This window comes from Stegodyphus dumicola, chromosome X2 (genome assembly GCF_044657685.1).
Source record: "Stegodyphus dumicola isolate Sdum_Otavi_A_Nest chromosome X2, ASM4465768v1".
NCBI classification, from domain to species: domain Eukaryota; kingdom Metazoa; phylum Arthropoda; class Arachnida; order Araneae; family Eresidae; genus Stegodyphus; species Stegodyphus dumicola.
The window spans coordinates 13834828-13859538 of record NC_140781.1 but is presented as its reverse complement, the minus strand read 5'-3'; the positions used below and the strand labels follow the sequence as shown (position 1 = coordinate 13859538).

Here is a 24711-nt window from a genome sequence, read left to right as displayed (position 1 = left end):
GTCTTATATTAAAATTTCATATTTTTTATCAGGCAAATTGCCCTAAGAGCTCTTAGTGAAAGACTCAGTAAAGTGGAACAAGTGTCGTGGTTATCTGCAGTAGATGAAGTAAAATCTGATAAAAGTAAGAATGTTAGCATAACTATTCCTCCTATTTTAGCACATCACCAAAGTTCATTGTCATCAAACATCAATTCTTCGAAGGTAGAGACTGCACATGAAGAAATGGAAAAAGCAACTTCAGATAATCATCAGCAGTTATCAACTCAGCCATAATCCTGCCCCTTCCTGTTTTGATAAATTATGTCTTTCCAAGTAGACATATGCTTAGGATAATCAAACATCTAATTTTAACTGAAATGTGCTTTATCAATCACTCTCATGTTATACTATAACCCTTGCCCAACTAAACATAGGTATTCATTTGCACATGCATTGTGTTCCATCAGATTTCTTGTGCAGATAGTTTTGTTGCCATTGTAAAACAACAGCCTTTGAAATTAAATTTCATACTTTTAATTTATTTCCATGAAGTGCTGTCGATCATATTGGAAATGAGAGAATGCTAGTTGTAACAAAAACAGTATCTGTGATGTTAAATATGCAAATTTATGAACTTTTGAAATATTTTGAATTATCACTAAAAGGTTCATTTTCAATCATATCTTATGTTTTTGTATCTATATCTTTGTAAAAACCAAATTAGTTAAGAGTTGTATGAATTAATAAAGCTTTATTAAAATCTTTGAGATATAATTATTGTGTATAGTTTTATTAAAATTAGTCTTTGAGGATATGCTAACATTTCCCTGGTATTTCATAAAAAATGTGTATAAATTTATCAGTCTTTTTCCCCCTATCGTATTCTCTTTTATGACTGCGGAAGACATACCATTGAATAATAGATAAAATATTTCCCCCATCTAGAGAATTATCTATCAGACTACATTTATACATTATATATATATAAGGTATACTTTAAATTGCTTTCATTTTATATAATTATTTCTTGTGTCATAGAATGTTTATTAAAATCGAACAGTCTTGATAATTTTTTTTTTTTTTTTAGGCTGCTACTTTTAGCTCTTTAATGTGCCTTTAAGTCTGGTATATTATAATGTTATTATGGGTTTCACAATATTACTTTGAAATGTTCTTTTTTCTTTCTTTCTTTAAAACAAATAAACAATTGTAATGTGCTCAAATGTGTTTCACAAATGTGTTATTCTTGTAACATTTAATTAAGTGTATAAGAATATTTCTTTTATGCTTGACGACCTATATTCCAAAGCAAAATGATGAAACATGCTTCACGCATGTAAAGACAATTAGTATAAAATCATATAGCTTTATTTATATCAAAATAATGGTCTGCAGCTTCAAAGTTGCAGATGGAATCACCCATATGAACAATGCAACAGTAATCTCCAAGAAAAAATATATCATTGCTTTCTTTTTATATTTTTTCGAAATCACTTAGATAGAATACAGTTATTTTGTTACTGTGATCTAAAGCAAAATATGTTCAATGAAATTAAAACAAAAAACAACAACGAAAAAAATCTATTTAAAAAAGGTATTATAAAAAAGGTCATGGGTGAATAAAATATCTTCTGAGATCAAATTGTAGAAAAATTTGATTTACTTTTAACATTACCATTTTTTTTCTATTCTTAAAATCTTTGTAATTTAGTAAAATCAAGTCAAATGCATCTGAAATATTAATGAAAGATATCTCAGGGATTGAACCATAGTCTAAATAAACTGATGTTAGTCCAGAAATTAATTTTGATGTTAATTTTCAGTTTGATTTTCAAATAAAAGTTTTCTTTTTTTTTTAAATACATGTTCTTTTCATTATTTCCTTTATATTGTTTATATATATTTTCATTTTTCTATGTAGGAAATTACGATCCAGTGTTCATATGGTGTTTAAAATCTTAAAAAGTGCTTATTTTTTAATGGCTTTTAAAAAAGGGAGAAAAGATTTTCTTGATTTCATTCTTTTTGGGTAAAAAGGAAATCCTTAAAGTCCAAAAATTTTATTTAGAAATTTACTCCATCCTCCCTAATACTTTATGTGTGCATTTTTTGAAGCAAAGCTGTTATTGTAATGAGTATAGTGAGCCAGTACAGTTCTTGAACTTGTGAAGAATGTACTCATTCTAAAATTTATTTACAGTGTCCAATATCTTTCCTGCATCACAAAGCAAGAATTTTGACTTCATCTAGTTCTTTGGCTTATTAGCGATTCCTGAGTTAGTTCATTAATCTAACATGCTACACTGATTCAGAGTTTATAACACTTTTTCTTATAGTTTCAACATGCTTGAAAATGTATATTCAACATTATTTTGCCTTGAAACCAAAAATGTAAACACTTGTTAAAGCAAAATGAGGATAAATTGCAATCTTTCTTTGAAAATTATAGATTTAGGCACCATGGGAGAAGCAACACTGAAAGCCCACAGAAGCAAGTACAGTGGAACTTTGAGACATGAGTTTAATTCGTCGCATTGAGCTGATATAGCAAATTTCTTGCATCTAGAAACAAACTTCCCCATTGAAAATAATGGAAATCCAGTTAATCCGTTCCGTATCCCCAAAAATCTCATTACCATCTCGTCTTCAGTCGACGTACCTGTTGTTTTTTGGAGAAGGTCCAAATATGGATTCTTAGCCTTAGTGCAAATTATAGCTTCTGACACTGAATCGTCTTTTAATTGCTTCTCATTAATCCACACCAACAACTAGGAGTTTTGGAGGGTGCTCCTTTGGTCACATCGACTTTCTTAATTTCTTCCTTTTTCTTCAGAATAGTGCAGATCGTTGATGTCGAACGGCCATAAGTCTTTGCCAATTCCATCAATCTTTGTTTATCTATGATTTCCTTCTTAATTTCAATGGCCTTCCTTCTTTTTCTTTGCAGCACTATCTGAGGCAACAATCTTCTTGGGAAGCATCGTGAAATAATTATTTTCATGTTAAATGTAAAAAGCAGTTAACTTACAAGCACACAAAGACATAGATAAAAAAACACCGAGTGATCTGAGGAGGGTATTCCCCGAATCGGGAAACGTGCCATGCATACCAACAGCCTGGCTCATTGCTTGTTACTTGAGTCAGTACTCATATTTTTTGCTCATACTTTCCTCATATCTCGAATTTCTCATATATAGAGGTGCTTGTATCTTGAGGTTCCACTTCATATTTACTATTTTCTATATTAGAGACGAATTTTTCGCTCGTACTTTCCTCATATCTCGAATTTCTTGTACCAGGTGCCCATAATTAAACTGACAGTGCTGAGTGTTCTGAAGCGCGATCTATTTGCGAGAATGACGCCACATTTTGTACGAAGATTAAACAAGACGGGGGACGAAGGATTGCGCGAAAAAACAAATTAGTTCCAAAAGTCACCGCTAGGGGAATATTTGACACTGTGTAATAGAAATTATAGTGTTAACAAATGCAAATCAATACGGAAATTACCTTTTATTTTGCATTCAAATGAGGTTCAATGTGGCTGCCGTTGTTGTGGACCACATATTGCATTCTGTGCACAGTATGCACAACAGTAGAAAGTAACTTGTCTGCAGGAATCTCCCGTACAGTCTGTGATATGTTATCCTTCAACGTAGCCAGGTGCTGGACCACTTCTTGATAGACCTTGGACTTAAGGTAACCCCATAGCCAGAAGTCGCATGGTAAGATGAGGCAACCAGGGTGGCCATGCAGTTGGAAAGTAGCGACTAATGACTCTTTCTGTTGTGAATTTCTGTCTTAGCATCTGTTGCATCCGTACAGCAATATATGGAGAGGCTCTATCTTGTATGAAAATGATTTCCCCCCAGGCATTGTCTTTGCTGAAGTGCCGGAATGACAAAGCTGTTCAACATGTGGCGATATTTCTCTCCGGTAACAGAACAGGTTTCCGGTCCTGTCGGAGTAATGTTCTCATAGAAGAATGGACCTACGATAAATTCCGCTGTGAACCCACACCAGTTATCTTTGGTGAATGTAAGGGAATTGCTATGAATGTGGTGATTTGTCATCCCGAATTCGGCAGTTCTGGGTATTCACAGTTCCATTCAGGTAAAAGTGGGCCTCGTCTCCCCATAAGATTTTCCATGGCCAAGCATCATCCACCTCCATTCTGGCAAGAAAGGTGAGAGCAAAAGTCAGTCGCTTATCATGGTCGGGGTACAGTAACTCCTGTACACGGCTGATCTTGTACAGATAGAAGTTGATAATCTTTCGTAAGATTTTCCATATCGTACTGTAAGGCATATCCATATTCCAAGCTACTCCACGAGCACTAGAGGTGGCAGCAATATTGTCTGGTCCTCTGTCAACAATCGCTGTGGCAACTGCTTCGATTGTATCCTGTGGTACAGGTTTTTGTCCTCTAACTGACTGAACGTTCAGAGAACCTGTTTTCTCAAACGTCGCAACCATTGCTTTTAGCCCATTAACTGACACAGGACCGTTACCTTTACGCATTTTTTTGTGCGTTCTAAAAGCATGAAGAGTGGCTGACGCGTTGCACTGGTTGAGGTAGAAGAATTTTACTAGTAACGCACGCTCGACTAAAGAAGGAGACATTGCACATAAACTTTCAATCCGATTGATTCGAAACGTAACACATTGCCTTTAAAACTTAAGCAGCTGGCACTGTGCGAATGGATGTAACGTGAAATTTGACTAAAGAACTTCTGCTCAGCGTACGTGATATTGCAGATTACGAGACTTTATCAGTGTTTATGTAGATTTTACGCTTTTTTAAAAGTGTTGCCATATTGCACTTGAACTAAATCAGAAAATGTGCATAATAAAAGGTAATTTTATTCCGTATTAATTTGCATTTGTTAACACTCTATTTTCTATTACACAGCGCCAAATATTCCCCTAGTGGTGACTTTTGGAACTAATTTGTTTTTTCACGGAATCCTTCGTCCCCCGTCTTGTTTAATCTTCCTACAAAATGTGGCGTCATTCTCGCAAATAGATCGTGCTACAGAACACTGTCAGTTTAATTATGGCCACCCGGTATATAGAGGTGCTTGCATCTTGAGGTTCCACTCCATATTTACTACCTTTTTTTAATAATATAAAGTTTTATATTAAAATATCAACATTTTTTAGATTTTTTTTTTTTTTTTTTTTTTTTTTTTTTTTTGTATTATTTTCATTTGTTGTCATGAGCTGCAGGATTTTTCATTCTTGCAAATGTGAACGAGTTGTATCAATCATTAACAAGTGCAGAGTGTTTATTTTTTGTTTTCAAATGTTATATAATGTAAAAATATAATGGCAAATAAAAAGCTCTATTTTTTTGTTTATTTTGTGGTATTTGTAATTTATTTCATTAGAGGGAATTTGTTCTCTCTCTCTTGTATGTGTGTTATCATTCTTATTGTATGTAGTAAATTGTTTTACCTTTACAGGTTACAAATGACAAAATAATCCTCTATTCCATGTTTTTTATAACTTTTTGTGCTAAAATTATATTTTTGAAAGTTTTTACTATCAAAGAAAGAAAAATCAACATGTAGAAGTAGTAAATTAAAAACTTACACCACTTATTAGGCATAAACTTTAAATGAATGAAAAACTTAAGTAATAATTGTATGTGATTGTAAGACTTACACATTCTAGTATTTTATATCTATGAACCTCTCTCCTAATGTTGACAAAGTCTTCAGTTAGTCTCATCCCTATATAGAAATCAGCTGATAGTTTTCTAGTTCTGCAGTCTTTGGTTTGGATGATTTTTTACATATCTATACACATTAGAATAAACTTCTAGCTGTAAATTTTCTTTCAACCTTCCTGAATTGTTGATAATAGTTATGCTTTCAAGAACACACAAGCTATATAACTTTTAAATTCTAAGATGGGCAATTCTTTAATATAAAACTCATTAATTCTACTTTTCAAAATAATGTATATGACTCATGTCTCTTTCTTTCATTTTCTTATAAGAATAAACAGTATTTCAATTAAGTTATACTGCAAAAAGTTAAATATTGTATTTTTAATTGAAAACTTTATCCTTCAAATTCAAAATCCTGATATTCTTTGGGTACTAAAAGACATAAAAATTATTCTTATAAATTGAAATGTTTAGCAAATTATTTTCCAGTCTTTCTTGAATGTAGAAAAGCTAATCTTTTTTTTTCTTCTTGAAAAGGGAATGAGCATATGTTCTTTTAACATTTCAAATGAATTCATATGAAATGTTTTGATGACCAAGAGCATTCATTATAATTTTATTTGATGGCTGCCCTGCTTACTAAAGTGGCTTGTGCTCCTGTATCATTGGGCTTGAATTGTGGAGAAGGCATGGATGTTTATAAATGTATAGTGTCTGTGGAACACTAACAATACAGAGGAGATAAAGTCCTCTTGAGTGGTTTGGTGGTAGGAGAAGAGGGATGGGAGACCCTAGGAAAGTCTTCTGGGATGTTCATTGAAATTGCACCAGAGTTTGAAGAGTGGGACTTGTTTGTATGACCAATGGTAAATTTATGGTGTTTGTGTTATTTAATAAAACACTCAGTAGAGCAAGATTAAAAAAAAGCAGATGGGTGTATACTTATCAGATTTTAGCACTAGGATTTAAATGAGGCATGCCCAAGATATTTCACCTTTAGAATTCATGAGAAATTCAACTGCTCAAGATATTTGAGCAGTATTTTATGATTCTATTACACACTAAAAATTTTGCAAATTTCAATGGATTGACTACAAGTACATTAAGCTTATCAATAAACTTCAAAATTATTAATTTTTTGGAAGGTATTTAAATCTTTTTTTCACAGTTTTCTTATTCTAAAAATCACAACTGTGGTCTTCCTGTAGTGTCCTGTTACCAATAAATATTATCAAAGTCATTTAAAAGTAGCCTATCAAATCTGAAAAAATAAAAGTACAATATTATATTAATATCATTGTGCATATAGGCTCTTATATATTTATTAGAATTCCACAAAATACCAGTCAAGATTTCAAGAGAGGAAGTGAAAAAATAAATAAATAAGAGGCAGTGTTTCAGTATTTTACAAAAAAGGATGCAGATGTATTAACATTTACACTTGAAAAGAGTCACCACAGTACAAACTTTCAATTTGTAACTTTAGCTTTAGGAAATATATTCATATGTTGAAAATGCGTATGCACATTGATTCTGAATTTTAGATTATCAGTTAAAATTTAATAAGATGGAAAATTTAAGTATGAGATAGTTATTTACGAAATAATGAAGATTTAATGGCCTTCAAGGAATCAAAGTTTACAAAAACAGCTAAAATTTGTTTATTAAACATTTCTTTCAATGTAAGCTGTTTAATTTTTTGTGCTAATACATTTTAATTTCATAGACATAATTTCTTATCCAGTTAAAAAGTTCCATTGCGCAAGTCTTATAATTGCCATGTCAAAAATTTCCAATAAACTGTCAATCCAAATCTTTTCACCCTGAAAAATCTTTGTTACTATTGGTAGCGATATGTTTTGGATTTAAAAATCATGCTACGGATTTCGCTATCTGAGCAATGTCATCTTAAAGAAAAACTTCTATCATCATTTATTATCACTTCCTTCAAAATTCTATTGGAAAATTTTGCCTTCTGTAACGTTCAGATTCTATGCGAAAATATAGTTGCTATTTTACTAATTCTGAAGTTGCACCCAAATTTCGTTAGTGCCATCTTCTTGTGCCAAGGCTGTTATAGAAAGTACCAAATATACTTTCAGTTTGCAGATCCTGCTACAGCTCCATAATTAAAATATCTTTTTGAATTAATTGAAAGTTAAAACTTTTAAAATAGCTGTAATAATAATAGCATTAAAAATAATATGCTAGATCAAATTAGAGCACAATTTGTGATGTTAACATAACTTAATTCCGTCTGATTCTAATTTTTTTTTTTGCCTTCTTGCTGATATGCCAACGAAATAATCAGTATTAACAACATCCCACTACAAACAAATATGTTTTGGAGCTTCAGTTATTGTTTAACACGTTGAGCGCGGCGCCGGTAACTTTCTGTGTGGCCGGCATCAGTCCCTGGAATTTTTGTTTGGCTGTCATCAGTCCTCAGGACCGACAGTATTAAAGTTAAAAAATAAATATAGTCTCAATGAAATGTGATCAAATTTAGTTTTAATGAAATGTATTGAAACATTCTAAACAAAAATACGGCTTAGCTCGCTGCCGGAAATGGAAAGGACAGCAAATTCGGTGCCGCGCTCAACGTGTTAAGTCACACAGAAAAATATTACCCCACTCCACAACCACTTAAGGGCCAAAAATGTGGTTGTGGTAATGTCAATATGATGTTATTGGCCACAGTGCAATTCTCTAGTCAACAGGTGTTCGAAAATGTCACACAAAAATATGTTATTTGGGAGAAGAATTGCTTTTATGACAAACCTGCTTTGTTTTGAAAATTACATTTTCCATTCCTAAATTTTGCAAACAAAAGTTACTGATTATTTGATTTTGGACGTCCGGATTTCAGACTTTGTAATGTATAAATTTACTTTGTTATACACCGACTTCACTTTCAATAATTCGCATAAGCAAAATGATTTTTTGCAAATACACTATTTTTAAGAATTCTTTATTTGTTCCTATATAGGAAAAGTAGCACATCTTGATGTAAGGTTTAAAATATCAGTTATATTCATCTCAAGCTTCGCCATACTACAAGCAATGCTAAGTACAGGGTTGCCACGCTACCTGGAGAACCGGAAAAAGTCAGGGAATTCGAAAATTGACCAAAATATTCAGGGAAAAGTCAGGGAATTTAAGTATTTTTGTCAAAATCTGGAAAAGTCAGGGAAGTTCATACAACGATCCCGCCAAAAAAAGCGATTTTTGCGCCGACGTCGGAAGAGATAACTTTTTTGGCGAATTATGTATCACGTGAGTGTCATTCGGGTAGCTGGCATAGAGCCAATTTTCGCAGCTCCAATTTGATTGTCTTTTAGAAAGGCAGAGCAACTTTCCCGGTTAGAATCAAAGAATATGTATTGTAAAGAAGGAAAACCTCTCTGCAACAGACGTGGCTCCGTTCCATCATAGAGGGAAACAGCTGTGCATGTCTGGTATATCTGTTGCCAAAGCTCGAAACCGGTGTCGAAGTTCGAAGGTCACGTTATCAAGAGTTCATAAAATGAATATCGTTTAAAATTTCTTTAACGACTTGCGCTAAAAAGACGTCGAGATGCTTCTGTCTCAAACCGTGAGCGATGTGAACACCACGTCGATAAGCATTTATCGCAAAAATGAAAATAATGTGGTGCACACGTCGCCTAACAACGAGATTGTTTATTTCTCGAGTTACAGCTCTGGATTGCACTCGCAGATGCGGAGCGGCTAAATGAGACACTTTACCGCTTGTTATATTGTAGCGCACGGCACCGCAACCGTGAAGTTTAGTCTTAGCGCAAGGGGTTAAACTCTAAAGGAAAAGAAAATATTTTTTGGCGCAAGTAAATTAATTCATGGATTAGTTATTTTCAGGGGAAAAAAAAACTACGAAAATCCGTTTTTAAAATTATTGCGTGGATTTTTCACAATAATTTTAAAAACGGATTTTCGTAGTTTTCTTTTTGTCAAAGAGCGTTTCTTCTTAACACGTGTTTCTCAATTTCCTGAACACATCGCGGAGAGGGAAATTATGGCCGCCAGGTTCCGTCGCCAAATCCCTTGGCAAATTTTTCCTCCGCATTCTAACGGCGTAATAGCATTTTACTTGTATGGAACCTTTTCTTCTTTACATAGACGTTCTTTGGTTAGAATAATAATGAGATTTGGCGACATCATGATGCGCAGTAAACGGGTCATTTTGGTCTTGGCGACAATTTTCAAAATCGTGCCAAAACCTTACCGTATACTAGAATTTTACCGCAAAATCTTTTTAAACCTTTTTTTTTTTTTTTTTTCTTTTTAATAAATACCTTGCCATTTTGCAGTAAAATAAAAAAATAGTAATCAGTCATCTAGGCTAGCCATGTAATATAACTATATTCGCTAAAATATCGTTGATTATTCTAATTCAATTTTTAAGTAATTATTTTTATGTTATTCATATAATTTAATGTTGCTTCTTCCCTCTAAATTTATTTATTATTAGTAAATAATATTTCCAAATTTCAGAAAATTTTCTCTGGCATAATCCAGAAATTAATTCTAGCAGTATGATGACATACCATCACGAAATTTAATGCACATATTTTTTCCTTATGTATGCTGCGAAATAAATATAAAATACCTCAATTTATTAAAATAGATTTCTTTCTTCCGTTTAGCTGCAGAATGTCTTCCAAAAAAAAAAAAAAAAAAAAAGCCTTATTTTGTTCCAGATTGGGAAGATTCTAATCTCAATCTTCAGTGGAGAAAACAACTCCTATTATAATTATATTTTGTGTTTTCAAGTGTTAAGGTGCCTTTTAAGAACATACCTCACGCAAATTAAATTTACCTAAAATCTAACCTAACTATTTAGCATTGCGTTGTGATTTATAAGGACTGGATTAGCCTCGTCTTGAACTGGTGATGGTCATGAGTAATAATTAAATAAAACATACATTTGTTATCCAATGTATGTATCTTAAATTTTATTAAGTGGAAAACTAAACAAAATTATCAAAGTATACCAAGAATAATTAAGAATAAATGTCCTCTGGGATTTATTGAATAATTAAGTGAATTTGCTAGACAATACAAGTAATACCATAATTAATTTACCTCTTAGTACAGCCAACGTACATTACGCGGATAGACTGGAATTTTCTTGAAACACACCTGGAAAACCTGGAAAAGTCAGGAAATTTCATTCTCCTGTTTGAGTGGCAACCCTGTAAGTATCTCTTTGCTTTCAGCTTACTGAATGGGACTGTTAACAATTGCAAAATTCGCGTGTGTGTGTGTGTGGGATTATGGCGAAGCCTTGAGGGCTATCTGCCTAAGGGAAGGGATGCCTTCGTGGAGGACTTTCTAAGGAAAACTGGCTCGTATACATGTTACACATGGGGAAAGCCACGAAAACACCCATGCAGCCAGCCTGTTCGCGGGATTCGAACCTTGGACTGAAATACCAGTGTTCAGCGACTTTACTGCTCGGCCGCTGGTGGGCCCAATTGCAAAAACCAATGACTAATAGCTTGTACTCGGACAAACATTCTTAGACAGAATTCTACAATATGTTATGCCGTGCTTTCTTCCACCATTCTTATAATCCCAGTTATCAAAATTAAAATATTCAGAAAACTCTAAAACCACATGGTATGAAAAGAAAGAATAAAATGAAGAGTGGAGCTTTGTATTTAAATTTTTATTGTAAAAATAAGTGTTTCAATTAGTTTCACAAAATATGTTATCATACATGTCTTCAAAACTTGTTCATTTGTACAAATATATAGCATATATAAATGCAAAATTAAATTGCTTCAATTAACTGGGATTCTTTCAGCTGAAGTCACTAATTCTTTCAATTCCTTGAAGCTTTTTACGTCTTCAACTTGTAAACCTAAATTTTCTACCTGGGAAAAGAAATGAACATTTAATATCAAATTACAAATACAATACATGACAAACATAAAAAGATAATTTACACATACAAATTCTTCCATACAGTAAACATCTATTGCTAACTGACGTCTAATTTTATCATCATCAGTGATTACTTTCCCTGTACTTTGAGGCCCACCAAGTATTGGCTTGTCTCTTGCTCGTTTTAAAATTTTAAGGCTATCTTCCATCTTTTTAATTGATGTAAGAACATCATGAATAACAGCAATGCATCTGAAAAAAAAAAAAAAAATCATGATTAGAAGAAATAACACTAATTTGAAAAATATGCATGTCGGGCATTGCTCTTGTAATTTTGTGAAGGTATTTGTTTCAACTCAGTTGTTTTGTCTTATATACCAAAATAGCTGATTGGCTTCAGCAACAAATTTTTATTGCCAGTTAGGTTATATATGGTGGATTGTTGAGAACCTAGAACTAATTTTTCCATTATGTTCTGACAGTCCATTCTTCTTCCTTTTTTGACAACAGTAGAGAAAAGTTCAAAGTAAATACAGAGTTAGCCTAGTTTAGATTTGCTTCGTAAAAGATGACAGACTTTACGACAGTCATTCTTGAGTACACCAATATTGCTGGTTTGTCTTGAACTAATTTATGTCATCATTAAAAACTGTTATTGCTTAAAGTTGCAATAAAGATAAGTTCCTCTTAAACTAGTCTGTTTAGTCAGAACTTTGCAAACATTCACTATGCAAAATATCAACTGACATTTTATCATGCATATTGCAGTAATGAATACAACAGTGTGAATTTTTTAGTTAACTTTCAGTTGGCGAAAAGCTCTGACCCTTATTCTGCTCCTATATTCAAACCTTGTCCATAATTCCTACAGATCAATCAGTAGCAATCATGGACAAAATAAATAACCATATACTATTTTATATGTTTTACTATATGTAAGTGTTTGTATTCCAAGAGATCTAGTAGATTAAGACAATAGATATGAGAAAAGAAAGTAATTATTTTGTGTAGAGTAAAGAAGAATTTAAATGCTGAAAACGTGCAACTAAATAATCATACTGACTTTGAGAGTCTTATAGAGGGTAACTTTACTAGTAATGATGATGATAATTTCTGCCTACGTGTTTATGTAAATACTTATAACATTAGAAACTGAACAAAAAAAAAAAAAAAAAAAAAAAAGAGACACTAATACAATAAATTAATTAGGACCTAAGCGAAGTGTCGGAATTATTTTCTGAAGAAATAAAACACTTTTTGAAAATGAGTGACAACTTAATGTGGCATGCACAAATAAATACATTGAAATACACATTCAATTTATTGCTTAAAATATATTTATAAATTTTTATATCAAACTCAGTTTTTGTTTTGTAATAAATTGTGTATTTTGTATTTGATATATGGAGAAAATAAATAAAAATCGATCAACTAGAATTATAATGGCCTGTGTAAACATGTCTTACTTTGTGAATATGAGATCAGATTTTTTTTTAAATTTAGTGAAAGTACTCAAGAGCTACTGAAACATTTATCATGCGGAAATATGGTCTCAAGCATGTTTGTAGGAGAGCATACTGCAATATAAGAAATACACTGCATCAATATTGATGTGACAAAGTTTGTTGTGCACAATAGAAGATTGTTTTAAGTTTTATAATTAGAATTTTTATAAAAGTGCAAGCATTTTTTAAATTACTGAATATTCAAAGAAAACAAAAGATCTACTGCTGTATTTCGATTTATTTTGTATGCAATGGGTAAATATGGAACCACTATTTGCATAAAATCAACTACTTAGTATCAAATTCCAAATAGTAACTTACAGTAAAAATTTATAAAGTCTTAGAGATAATTTCCAAATTTCAATTAGTGAATGTTTTATTCACTGTTTAGAAAAAAATGTCACAAATAATAGAGAGAGAAGGAGAGATGTATCTCAAATTCAGTGAGCTTGAATGCTAATCATTTTACATTGTTGGTAATCTATACTGAAAAGTATAATAGAAATATAAAATTAAATTAGCATACTCTTTCAGCTCTAAATAAAATTATCAGACACACATACTCTTTCATAATGCCTTCAACAGCTTCTTCAAGGCAGTAGAATCTCCATTTATCAGATAACATTGACTTTGTTTTGGAAATAAATTCAGTCAATGGGTTAAATACTTGAGTCACATAGCTAGATGGTTTTGATGGCACCTAAAAATAACAATGAAAAGAAGGTCAGTTAGCAGATATCACATTTATGAAATTTATCAAAGTAAATGAAATACCTAAGAAATTTTAAAAGAACTAATTAAACTTAAAATATCTTGCCTCACGGTTTGTTTTCCTGTATAGTCTAGGAATGTCTGTTATAAGCTTCAAATGTTGAGAACATTTGTTAATCAATATCTGCACAGTAAGTTTTGCAACTTGTGGAGGTATTTCTTCCAACAACTTCACAGCCTCGTTGAAACCTGCTGTTGGAAAAATAAGTTTTAATATTTTAAATTCTTTAATCAGGTAATATTAAGTGAATAAACCCCTTATTTGCAGTATTTCTAGCAGCATTTCATGAAATGCTGTCAGTACAAAAAATTCGTATCTCATACTGGACAGCCATGTTACTTTAACAGTTTAAAGATAATACACAAACAAAGGTATATTTTTAATATTAAATAACAGTTACTGGAAATTCCATTTTACTGGAAGTTAACAGTTAGTTACTGGAAGCTGCTTCACTTTTAAACTACTGAAAGGTGAATTAAAATTGACTGTTTGCTCAAGCATTGGATAATGAAAATTAAATGAAAATTGATGTTTAGTTTCATGAACATTATGCATTATGTAAACTTACTTTCAAGGTAATCATTCAGTGATGTACTACATAATTTGTGACTTATGGTCTCTGTAGGAAAAACCTTAATCTGCAAATATAATAACAGGTTTTTGTTTCCCCCGAAAGTTCTTGAAATAAATAAATGCATTAATTAATAAAACACTGGAGTGAAACATAAATAAAACAATATAGGAATTTTCACTTTACTTACTTTTTGAATAAGTGCATCCACATCTGTAATTAAAGTAGCTGCATTTATCTCAGATAAACTCCCATTTTTCACCTGGAAATGTCCAAAAATGCACATTTTTTGTTAGAACTTACTCTCTATTCAGACTAAAATTTATAATCATATTAAGTTTAGACTAATTTGAGTTTATGAATAAGCAATAAAACTGTATAAATAAAATCAAAACATTATAAATAAGAATCTATCTAATAACAAAGCAAACACACATTCCTGCATTCATCAAGCAGGAAAGTGATGAAAGGTGCAGTAGATATGACAAAGGAAAGAAAGAAGCCAGTAAAATGGTACAGCCTTCCAAAAAGACCTGCAACACTCAGCTAATATAGAAATACAAAGAATAAAACAAAACTTTAATATAAGAACTAGTTAAGAAATAAATTACAACTGATTTGAAAAAAGAAAATAATTGTTTAGAAGTAAGATGCACATAAAAGTAGAACAGATTAATTAGTTAATAATAACTCTGCATTAAGACAGTTGGAAAAAATAAATAGAGACCACAGGACAAGCATAATATCTCAACAGAAAATTTTCCTGCATTACAGTATAAATGGAGTAACTTTAAATCATGGGTTCTCATCCTGGGGAGAAATTTTAAGGTTCAGGGGCAAAGCTCATTAAATGAAATCACAAACGAAACAAAATAAAGTTGATTTACACATGATTAACCCATATCATACCAAGCATTGAAAAAATTAATACTTTTTCTATAAATTCTTAAATATGTGTTTCTTTAAGTCTATATATACATATAAAATCAAAAATATGAGTTATATAATAATATATAGTCTATATTATGGGTTTTCCACAATAACACATTTATTTTGAAGCTTTAGAAAAATCTTCATTAACCAGTTGAACACCCAGTTTTCTGCAAGATGGTTTTCTTGGAATATAAAGTCCCGAATAGGCAACTGTTACGTGTCTTCGAGAATCAAGCAGGCTCAGACTATCATCACTAAATAACTGACAGCTTCCATGAAGCAACAAATACTGTTTCAAATGCATTAACAAATAAAGGCTAGTTCCCTTCTTTCCTTGAAGTAACATAAGCTGCTGCATGATTATCAAACTTGTCAACTCTGCTTTTATATTTATTGTATTCTCCCATCTTTTACTCTTCTTTCTATAGTTGATACACTTTTTGTTTCTTCCAAATTGGACATCACTGAAAACACACAAGTGTTATTCCAACAAACTGCTGCAACTTCATTTTTTGAATCAAAACTGCTATCTGAAAAGCTGTGATTTTGACATTTTAGAGGGTATAAATGGACATTTAGGCATTCTGTATTCTCTAACAGTACCTGTAGTCAAGAAGTTTTTATTTGCAAAAACGGATCATAATTCATGGGAACTAAAGAAATTATTCACATAAATCTTATATATCTCAGGGTTTGTAATTATTGACAGAAAATTCTGGACAAATGGATGAGATAATTGCTCATTCACAACTTTCTTAGGTGGTTTCTTCTTTTGTGTCTTCGGATTTTTATTCTTCTCCAAAACTCAACAAGAGATTTAGTCTACTTCGATGACAGACTTCATAAGTTAATGTTTGATACTCAACCCCCTCCCCCACATTTCACACACCTGTCTGTCAAGTGATGTGCACCTACCAGCTAAACTAAAGTGCCTGAGTTAGTTGTATAATAGCAATGTTTGGAATGTAACAAAAAAGGATTATCTCAATTACACACTGATGGGGATTTGGTAGTTAGGGATTTTACCGTCGTCCTATTTTTAGTACAGTTAAAAATCCAAGGAAAATTTCTCTTTCATGTAAAACTTTTTAACGATTTTTTACTGGTATAAAAGTATGTACTATTATCTCAATAAATTTATATGTGCTCATATCTAATGCTTATATCTACAAGGATTTAGAGAAAATAATGATCAAAGGTAAACTTAGCTCAAGTATCACAAGCTTTCATACTTATTATAACCAAGCACTAAGCCCATCCCTTTTTTTGGTCATATCTTTAAGTATAAATTATGCTGAAGAAAGTAAAATATTATGGAAAAAATAGATTATTTATGTTTCGCAAAAAAGAAGTATTCACAATCAGTAATGCATTCTTTAATAAAATTTCAAGCAGAAAAGAGACATTTCCTAAAGGTCTTTTGACTCCAGCATAGTAAACAGAGTAGCTCCTATAGGCCATTGGAAATCACTTGTTGAAAATAGCAGTACTAAAGAAAACATAATAGACTTAGCTCACAGCACATCCATGGACAGATCTGTTTAATACATTATACAGTCAAAACTTTGGTATTTTCAGGAAACTGCTAAAGTTTGAAAATTAAAGTTGCTTTTCAAATGTTTTTACAAACACATTTAGATTCCAAATCTTTAATCAAACATTGTGTGTACATGTGATTTGCAGACGACAATGCCAGCTTATTTTCAATCCTGAAATGCTTTACAGAATAGATCTCATTAGCACATTTTGTTTAAATTTGTATGCTACGGTACTTAACATAGTTCTACATATATTTTTTTTTAAAAACTAAATTGAAAAGTTTGTTTTTTAGTGAAGTGGAAACATAAATTTACTCATGATATAAAAATTAGGCTAATACTTAAATTATTTTTTATGGAATATTTATTTTGACACTATACTTAAATACAAATAAATATTTATAATATCAATACAACAAAGTTAACACAGTTTTAAGCACTTCGAAAATTTGTTTATTCTTATTGGTAAATGCATTACATGCTCTGATAAGTAAAAACTTGAGCGTAATATTTGTTACAAGCCTTGTGAACAAGCCTTTCTATGAGATAAAAGCAGATAATTCTATTTATTTGAGATGACATAATATCAAATCAAATTCTTTCCCCCTCCATCATGATTCTAGCAGCTTATTTTGAATATAAAATGTGATGTTCTATACCGTTAATCTCTGGGGACATACTTACATTAGTAGGCCTATTATAACTACTTATTACATTTTTCTAAATTTTAACAGTGTGCTTTAAATACAAATTTAATACAAATTTAAATTATTTTATAGTTTTTAATTTCAACTATTGAGAAAATTATTATAGAAGTTAAAAAGAAATCTTATTTAAATACATAAAACACCCCATGAACTCTAAATGGAGGGAGATAAAATATGTTTGTTTGCATATGGGAAATCTCAAATCATAACAAAACAAAAATTTCATAATAAGACTGACTACAAAATATCATACCATGACTAAAATAATCAAAAACAGCTTAAAATTTAAACACAGGCCAGTGCACACAGGTAGGTGCATCAAAACCAAGAACAATGTATAACTTACATACATGAAATAAAATAAATGTTATATTTATTTTTTTTTCTTAATAATATAGAGAAAAAAGCACTTTAAGCTTTATGTATTGTATTGAAAGTTCTACTTAAATCATTCAATGTTACTCAAGGGGGGGAATCAAACATTTTGATATGGGTTTGAGAAGCAGGAATGAGCCCCCCCCCAAAAAAACCACTGTTTTATATGCTTTTAAAAAAACTTGTCATTACATAAATATAATTAACAGTAAATGTATATGTTTTCTTAATAATATAGAGGAAAAAGTACTTAAAGCTTTACGTATTATTTCGAAAGTTTTGCTTAAATCATACAATGTTACTCAGAATAAAAAAAGCAAACATTTTGATATAGGTTTGAGAAGCAGGAATGGGGCCAAAAAAAGTTCAGAACCACCGTTTTATATGCTTTTAAAAACCTGTTATTACATAAATATAATTAACAGTAAATTTATATGTACTTTTATAATGTACTAAAATACTTCCAGTTTTGCAGATTATTTTGAAAGCTCATTTACATCAACTATTTTGATACATTTTAAAAAACAGAAATGAGGTAGGAAAGCCACTGCTTTTGAAAATCTTTCATTATATAAATATTATTAGAATTTAATTTCTTAGCAGCACTACTTGCTTATGCAGACAAATACCTAAAATACACTGCTGGCCATTAAAACTGCAACACGAGGAAGGAATGATCTGACGAACATCAAAATCACAGGAAAGGAAGAACAGGTTGGAATATACAAATGATTAGTATTTCAGCCCATTTAGATGATGCAGGGAGAGAAACGACATATGAAGATCTGCATAAAAGAAAAGTTGTGTAGTGGATTTCTCATTCAGAAAGCACTTTGTAAGGTCGGAGTTTGCTCAGAACTCTGGTGCGCTGAACAACAAAGCTGGATACAGGAGTGGCACAGCGTAGTCTTTTCAGTGCAGTATTCTGATGGCCGTATGCGTGTCTGGATGCTCCGAGGAGACCGCACATCACATGCATGCATTCGATATCAGCATAGGGGCCCTGCACCTGGTGTAATGGTTTAGGCAGCCACTGGGTGCATGGCATGCACATCTCTATTTTGGATTGATGGCAATTTGAACACAGATCGGTATATTTCTGAGATCTTACGTACAGTGGTTGTGGCCTATCTCTGAGGCTTGCCAAATGCCATCTTCCAACAGGATAATGAAAGACTACATCTTGCATGTCGTGTTCTGACCTTCCTTGATACACAAGGTATTTGAATGCTGCCCTGGTCTCCATGGTCTCCAGATCTGTCACCCACTGAAAACATCTGGTCATGAGTTACTCAGAGACTGGCCCATCACCTTTCTGTAGCTAATACGGTTGATGAAGTGAGGCATAGACTTAAAGCAGCATGGAATGAGTTGCCAGTTTCTGTCATCCAAGCCCAGTTCGACTTCATGTCTAAGCAGGTAAGGGCCATTTAAATGGCAAGGGTGGATACTGTTTACGTACAATAAATATTTTTTTTTGTACTTGCTTTCCTTCATGGTGATGCAATTTTAATGGCCAACAGTGAAGTTACTGTAAAAAAGAAAATATGTATAATGATTTTAATAAATCCCAGCAGTGTCATTTTGCAGTTCCAGTTGGTAATAATATCTCTAGCCTACTAAATTAATGTCAGAGATGCAGAGCTGAATTTATTGCTTTCATATTGCTTCATTCGCTAATAAAAAACAGATTAAATTTCAAAGAAAAATTAATACATTAATGTTTTGCCGAGTGGCCACATACTGAAATATAGAAAATAAAAGTATTTAATTTAGCAATATAATTCTTTTAATTTTCCGAGTTTTCTGGTTAAATTTGAAACAAGAATATCTTACTTTTTGTTAAGTGGTAACACACTGCTTTCAAATCACCGAATTTGTTAATCAAAATTTTACCAAACTTGCACAAAACATAAAAAAAAAAAATGAGAGACAAATTCGAAATAAAAAATTTGCACTTTGAGGTGTATATGTTCGAGTACAGGATGATATGTGTTCAAAGTCTGGTAGCTCTGGATACTACCATTTTTCCATAAAGCAAGAAATACAGATACATAGATTCTTTATCATTTAATAACAGAGAATAACACAAGAGAGATGATGGAGAAAATAATCCTCTCCCACCTTTATAAATGAAATTGAGCCACTCTGAAAAATAAAATGGAACATCCACGAAAAACTAACAACCTTCCAGCCACTATCCGAGAGATAATCATTGTAATTATAAAAGGAATTTTGTTTTCTGGTTATATTTTATAGTTTAAGTATTGAAAAATTTAGTGAATGAATGACAAATAAGATATATAACGAAATTATTACTCACTATGGAATGTGCCCATTTAATGTATCTTGAAATCAGTTGTAAAGATAACTTGCAAAAGCTGGCACTCAGATGCATAAGAAAAATGTTTTCACTCCAACAAAGATGTAAGCACAATGAAAGGGCAGAAGTCGCACTTAGCATAAAATCTGAACTGGTTTCTATAAAAAGAGAAAATATTAAATGTCAATAATTATTTTGTACACACACACACACACACACAAAAAAAAAAAAAAAAAAAAAAGATTATACTTTTCTTATTTTATAGAATAAATAAGAAGGCAATTTTTTTTTTACCATCAGGAGATTCTAAAGCTTCAAAAAGTGAACTTTCAAGTTTCCCAGCAATTTCTTGAAATCTGCAAATTAATTTCACATTTCATTATGATTCATATAATTAATATGTAAAGCATTTTAAAGTGCTTCTAAAACATTCTGAAATATTTAAGTACTTACCTAATTTGATAATATACATCAAGATTCCATTTTTTCAAAAAGTCTTTATATAAAGAATGTTCTCTTAGTCTCGTCACACTTTTCTGAACTCCACAATGATGTTCAAATTGCTCAAGAAAATTCAAGCTGGCTGTATAATTTTTGTGAAAACGTTGCGGATCTCCTGGAGCATAAATATACACAGGTGATATGTATTCTAAGCACAGCATTAGTTCAGGCCAAACAGCATTAACTAAGAAATCATATCCAGGAACTATTTCAATATCTCTAGGGCAGAGAAGGAAATGTTTAAATATAAAACATTAAAAATTAAAAGGCTATTTTATTTTAAAATTAATAACAAAAGTGGCATCTATCAAAGCAATATTATGGGCAAGTGAAAAATCAGAAAACACAAACAAATGCAAAGCAAAAGAATACTTCTGCACATTTTCTCAAAAGAGTAAATTATGAAAATTGTATTAGTGGCTTTGTACTGCAGTTTTTAACCTACAGCTTTAATTATGGCCTGAACCAGACAGATGATATACTATATGGTCAAGCATCCTCTACATGTTTTAAAACTAATAAAGAAAAAAAAAAAAACCTATAAGATTAAGGATCACAGGCATTACTACAATAATGAAAAAGTATTGTTTCATTAACTAGCAGTTTCTGTTGCTATTTAATGGTGAAAACGTTATTAGACATTCCATGCTTTTCCAAACCAACTATCTCAGTAAAACATATGTATCACAAGTGACCATGACAGAACTTGGAATAAAAATAATTTAGATAATTAAGATTGCTTCCCACTGAATTTAAATGCCTAGCTGGACTGAAACTGTGTACCAGTTAGTGAGTGCTTTTGCTTTGAGCAACACAAGCTTACACCAATTTGATACTTAACAGAAAGACTTTTTAACTATCATACCATAGCTGTGAGATTATGTTTCCCTTATTTATATAGCTTTTTGCAATGAATATATAAAATTAGTCAAGGATCTTAAAGCCATGTGTACTATCATGAATTGACAGTATTTTAAGTTTTAAAAATTATAATTGCATTTAAAAATAAGTTTCAAATTTCAGTCACTACAGCTATTTAATTTTCTTTTTCAACAACACACACTTAACATGAAAACAATTTTAATATAATACAAAAACCTGCCAAAAACAAACCTTTTAATTCCTTGTGTAACATGTAAAATCGTACTGCAAGAGCTTGATATGAAATCTAAAACATCACTATACACCTTTGGAAGACCATATTTGGAAATGTTTTCTTGTTTAATAAGCTGAAAGTTACAAACAGTTTTGATTCAATATGCTTACTCAGATGATATATATCATTTTAAATAATCTAAAATACAGTGTCTCATAATGAGTAATACTTTTAATTTTACTTATATACTACATTATAATTTTTGCATGTCATGAAAGAATATTTAACAATAAAAGAATATTTAAAAGAGAATGATTTTTAAGAAATGATTTTACCAAATTCTAGAATATTCGCAAGAAAAAAAGCCTTTTAAAAACACGAAAAATTAATCTACTAGCATAAATAAAATATAAGAGTTAATTATTCTAATACTTAAGATGGCAGTTAAGATTTCCTAAATATATATATATTTTTTTTTACAGTTTATGAATGAAACTGTTGAAAATATTTCTTATACCTTAATAAAGAAACCAATTTTTAAAATTCGATAACACGTTGGTGAATTCTGAGAGTTCAACTGGGATGATAATTATTTCCTTTTAGTATGAATAAAATCTCAAGTTTTTCATCAAAAATAACTCTAAAATGAAAATTTGGAGGTCTTTGAATATATTCTTAAAATCCTCTATAGACTTCCATGAAAGGATACTTTCGATTATTGTTCAACAGCTTTGGCACAAATATAGCAGCAATGATTTAATTTTTAGTTTATCATATCAAATTTCTAACCTATGCAATAACACATTCAGCAACCTCACAGGTATCATGAATGACACAATTTCATGCATTTCTGCAGTTTTCTTTGATATTATATAGGTCAAGAATGCTTACAACAACATTTTAGTGATCCTGCACCCTGTTCATTTACAGTGTAATTGTCTAGAGCATTAAAATAAACTGGCATCTGATCGGCATTTGCAATTTGTGAAGCTAAATAATGATTCATTTTGCGATTCACGATAATGAAGCAATGAAAGGACAAATTATCTTCATAGTCACTAGGCATTTTTTGACATACTGTCGTATGCCAACGAAACAAAAATCTAGTTTGTTTCATCACTCGCCTTGAATTGCGATGTAGGAATGTCTTCTTGCGCACTCTTATTTGGCGCATTTCCCATGTTACTGCGTACCCTTGAATACACATTTAACGAACATATGCAAATACGTTTTTCAAAGTTCGGAAATTTACATTTCAAACCATGAAACGCACATCTTGTTTTGTTCGGTGCCGCCAGTTGATCACGCTGTTTGCTCCAGATGCACACACACTTTTCATTCACTCGCCTCTATATACTCTTGCTGCTGCTCGATTTCATTTTCCTGTGCAAATTCTATGACTTTCAGTTTAAAAGCCACTGTATAGCTGCTGTATTTTCCCATTTCAAGCACACTGCTTGCTAACTACCACGAATTCCAAATGATACTATGAAAAAATAAGAAAAAAGAGAAAGCTTGAAATATGCGAATGCTCCAAGGAGGAAGGAGGGAAAGTAATTTCATTATAAAAAGTATTTCCTGGAAGCCAGTGTGGTGACAACCTGTTTGGACTACCTTCATTTATTATCGTGTCTGGCTAGTGGATTGCTGGCACCAATGTTATGATTAAATAACAGCTGCACCAGAAAGCAAGGAAAGTCTCTGCTTTTCATCCTGGCACCAAACAAAGACAAAACAAATGCATATTCTTTCTTTAAAGATGTTTATTAACTGCAGAGAAAAAGGCGATGTTAAAAAATATATTTTAAAGTAAGAAATTCTTTAGTTTTTGGGGTGCAGACATTGTGCCGGTCACTTTTGTTTAAAAAAATTTTATCTGTAAAGGTGGGGTGTGGGACATTACATGAGCATGGACATTACACGAGCATATACGGTAAGAAAAATGACAGTTTTTATTGTTTCCATTAATATTATGCCAATTTCGAGTGTTAATTTTATTTTCTCATAAGGGGAGCTGAAGACTTTGGACTCCCTCATTTTATCCAAAACCTACATAATAATTAAGGACCTAAAAGTTAATGTATTCACAATTGCCTAGTGCACATATCTCAAAATAAGAAAGAAAACTCAATAAATCTTAATGTTAAAAAATACCATTAAAATATGTACTATTTTATACAGAAATTCTTATATTTCATCATTCATTACATATGACATACATTAAAGCATTTAAAAAAATATACTTTAAATATTTCAAAATTTTCCTTTGCCACAAATCAGTTTTGACTTGCTTCAAAAATATAAATAATTAAAAACTAAACATTTCACGCCAAAAACAGTATCAATTCAGTTGATTTTTTTCTTATTTACTGTTAGTGGAGAAATCATACATATTTACAATTACAAATACTACCAACCTTTCTCATAAATGGCTTCACCACAGTTTCACGAAAATAGTTTTCAACCGCTCTCTCTTGATTAATAATTGAATAGATTCGAAGAATTTTCTGAAGGTTCAGTGTATCTTTGTTATATACAGCTTCAAGGAAAAAGCCTTCTATATGCTTTTCAATATCTGTAGCAATCTCCTCAACAGCTTTCTTTTTGCTATCAAGAATGCTGAGATTTGATATTTTATTCATGTGAAATTGGACTAAATTCAAATGCAATGCCATCCTTTCATATGTCTCTAGGGGCCTGAGGAAAATGCAAATTCAATTAGGAATAATGAGATGAATAATGAAAAACATACTGACTTTTACAAAAAAGACATTTAAAAAGAAGTATTAAAATATACACTACCCGACACTGAAAATGCAACACAAAG

General features: G+C 31.4%; 2 protein-coding genes across 6 annotated transcripts in view; one reads left to right on the top strand and one right to left on the bottom strand.

Moving 5' to 3' along the window:
- Positions 1-5342, top strand: part of LOC118194739 (transmembrane protein 115) — a 40373-nt gene extending 35031 nt beyond the window's left edge. For both annotated transcript variants that reach the window (XM_085808762.1, XM_085808763.1), the window contains one exon: positions 33-5342. In XM_085808762.1, the coding sequence (XP_085664888.1) occupies positions 33-276 (244 nt within the window). In that variant the 3' untranslated portion in view covers positions 277-5342. The remainder of the gene's footprint in view (positions 1-32) is intronic.
- A 5986-nt stretch (positions 5343-11328) lies between these two features.
- Positions 11329-24711, bottom strand: part of Cog2 (conserved oligomeric Golgi complex subunit 2) — a 48597-nt gene continuing 35214 nt past the window's right edge. For 2 of the 4 annotated variants that reach the window (XM_085810102.1, XM_085810104.1), the window contains exons 6-16: positions 24302-24581; positions 21902-22017; positions 20741-21007; positions 20582-20643; positions 20288-20445; positions 14602-14673; positions 14409-14478; positions 13886-14031; positions 13632-13768; positions 11632-11815; positions 11329-11553 (exon numbers count right to left, since the gene is read on the bottom strand). In XM_085810102.1, the coding sequence (XP_085666228.1) occupies positions 11461-11553; positions 11632-11815; positions 13632-13768; positions 13886-14031; positions 14409-14478; positions 14602-14673; positions 20288-20445; positions 20582-20643; positions 20741-21007; positions 21902-22017; positions 24302-24581 (1585 nt within the window). In that variant the 3' untranslated portion in view covers positions 11329-11460. The remainder of the gene's footprint in view (positions 11554-11631; positions 11816-13631; positions 13769-13885; positions 14032-14408; positions 14479-14601; positions 14674-20287; positions 20446-20581; positions 20644-20740; positions 21008-21901; positions 22018-24301; positions 24582-24711) is intronic. The other 2 variants (XM_085810105.1, XM_085810103.1) reach the window with 2 other exon arrangements.